Source organism: Sphaeroforma arctica (genome assembly GCF_001186125.1).
Source record: "Sphaeroforma arctica JP610 unplaced genomic scaffold supercont1.4861, whole genome shotgun sequence".
In the NCBI taxonomy this organism is placed as follows: Eukaryota; class Ichthyosporea; order Ichthyophonida; genus Sphaeroforma; species Sphaeroforma arctica.
The window spans coordinates 38-2,231 of NW_014035697.1; the positions used below are offsets into that span (position 1 = coordinate 38).

The following is a 2,194-nucleotide window of genomic DNA, read 5'->3' on the forward strand; positions in this document are numbered from 1 at the left end:
CTAATATTCACCACATCACCCTTGGTTATTTGAGATGGGGTTAAGGTCTTGGCTCTTCTATAAGCTCATCACCTATGCTACTAGATGTGCTCGACAGACGCCCCCAAGAATTCTAACTAGAGGTACATTGGCCTTCACTACTTCTGGCATTCTCTGACCTATGTGTGTACAGGCGCTGAGACGTAGACGAGATACATAACAGACAACTGTCCAGGAATATGCCAATTGCATAGCAATGACACGTCATCGACACCACTCGACGGATTTACCCCACAGGTCACTTACAAGGGCGCTATACAGAATCAGTACTGACCTCTGAAGCACACACACGCCACTTTGTTCAGGTGAAAAGCATCTGTAGTGGAATATCACGTTCACCCGACGGTGGGATCAGCAACGCACAGATCATATGTTCACCCTAATGTACAGATACACTCTGGGGTTCTGTAGCAGGCTTTCTCCATAGTGGACAAGTATCCAGGACAAATATCTATACCACGCTCAACCCCGAAGGTTGGATCAGCAACGCACGGAGCATATGTTCACCCTAATACACACACACTCTGGGGTTCTGTAGCAGGCTTTCTCCATAGTGGACAAATATCCAGGAATAAATTGACCTATACCACGTTCACCCCCGAGTGTGGGATCAGCAACGCACAGAGAATATGTTCAACCCAATGCACCCTACACTCTGGGGTTCTGTAGCAGGTTTTCTCGATAGTGGACAAGTATCCAGGATTAAATTGACCTATATCACGTTCACGCCCGAAGGTGGGATAAGCACCGCACAGAGCATATGTTCACACTAATGCACACATACACTCTGGGGCTCCGTACGCTACTTTCACCCGACGGTAATACCATGGGCGTCGCATATATCTGCTTTGCACAGGGCATGCGTTGGTCCTAAATCACACATATGCTCTGCTTCTGTAGCAGATAGTGACGTCTCTGAGCGAACAAGAAAGTTCGGTACATTCTGCTCTGAAGGGTGTGAGCATGTGTTGAGCAATTGTCCATCGCGTTGCTGTAGGCGGCAATGGTAGCAGGCGGTAGAGGCTTTTTGGTCTGTGTATGCTGTGGGTAGAGAATGGGCGGTGGAGTTGGTTGGTATGATACATAAAATAGTCCTTCTGCTATGGTATACACATGCGCGCGGGAGTCTTATTGCAAAGATGTATGTGTGATATTGACAAGCGGAATATGCGACAGTCAGTTTGCGCATCGAGATACTTGTATTGGTATAGGGAGAGATATACTATATGCAACCGGTTCACCATACAGGCTAGCATAGAATCATAAAATTGGTCACAGGACGCTACTGAGATGTGCTGGATAGGAAGGAATCCTATCGCTACCGCTGACGTTAAGTACTACAGCAACCTCTACGCGCGAACGAAGTTGGAGCTAAGTGTAACAATATAGGACAATGGGGATACAAAGAAGACAGGAGAATGGATGTGATTGTATATAGCTATATTATGCGACCTTTATATATATATATACATATACATATACATACGCACACACACACACACACACACACACATACATACATATGTAAGTATATGCACTCATTGATGTAGATGCATGTATCAGGACTTGTCATACGATTTGGCTTGGGAAAAGACGTAGTATACCATACACTGCACATAGCGACTGGCGTCATGGCGCTTAGTTCAGTGTATGTAAGTGAACAGACGGTACTTCACTGCCCTACCTGCAACATGGCTACTATCAAAACTGTAGTGCATGCTAGAGGGCTCCTCCAATAACTCATCAAAGACCTGGGAACGGAGCAGATGTGTGAGTGAGAAATGAAAACGAGAAAGGTACATTACGAGAGTGCTTGAGGCAAGCGACAACTTGGTTTGCCCTGTGTTACATTACACATAAACTAAGTTTATGAATATGAAATCATGTACATGTATACATTCATAGCGCAATGTAGCGATTGGGAGTTTAGTAGCGACTACGTTACGAGTTACTAGTGCAACCTTAAACTGAAGCATAAGGCAAGTATACGGGCTCGAACCTATTCTGCCAAAGCTTCTTTCGGTTTGCAAATCAAAACATAAATGATTTATATATTATACAATGTATATATATATATATATTAACAAACACACACACATATATATACATACATACAAACATACATACATACATACATACACACACATATATATAT

The 2,194-nt window shown here is 43.7% G+C and overlaps 1 protein-coding gene across 1 annotated transcript; it reads right to left on the reverse strand.

Moving 5' to 3' along the window:
- Positions 1–909: 909 nt before the first annotated feature.
- SARC_14615 (hypothetical protein) lies at positions 910–1,732 on the reverse strand (the record flags this gene model as incomplete). Its single annotated transcript, XM_014291253.1, has 2 exons — positions 910–1,080; positions 1,724–1,732. 2 exons carry the CDS (start codon positions 1,730–1,732, stop codon positions 910–912), a joined length of 180 nt encoding a protein of 59 aa, XP_014146728.1.
- Positions 1,733–2,194: the final 462 nt, after the last annotated feature.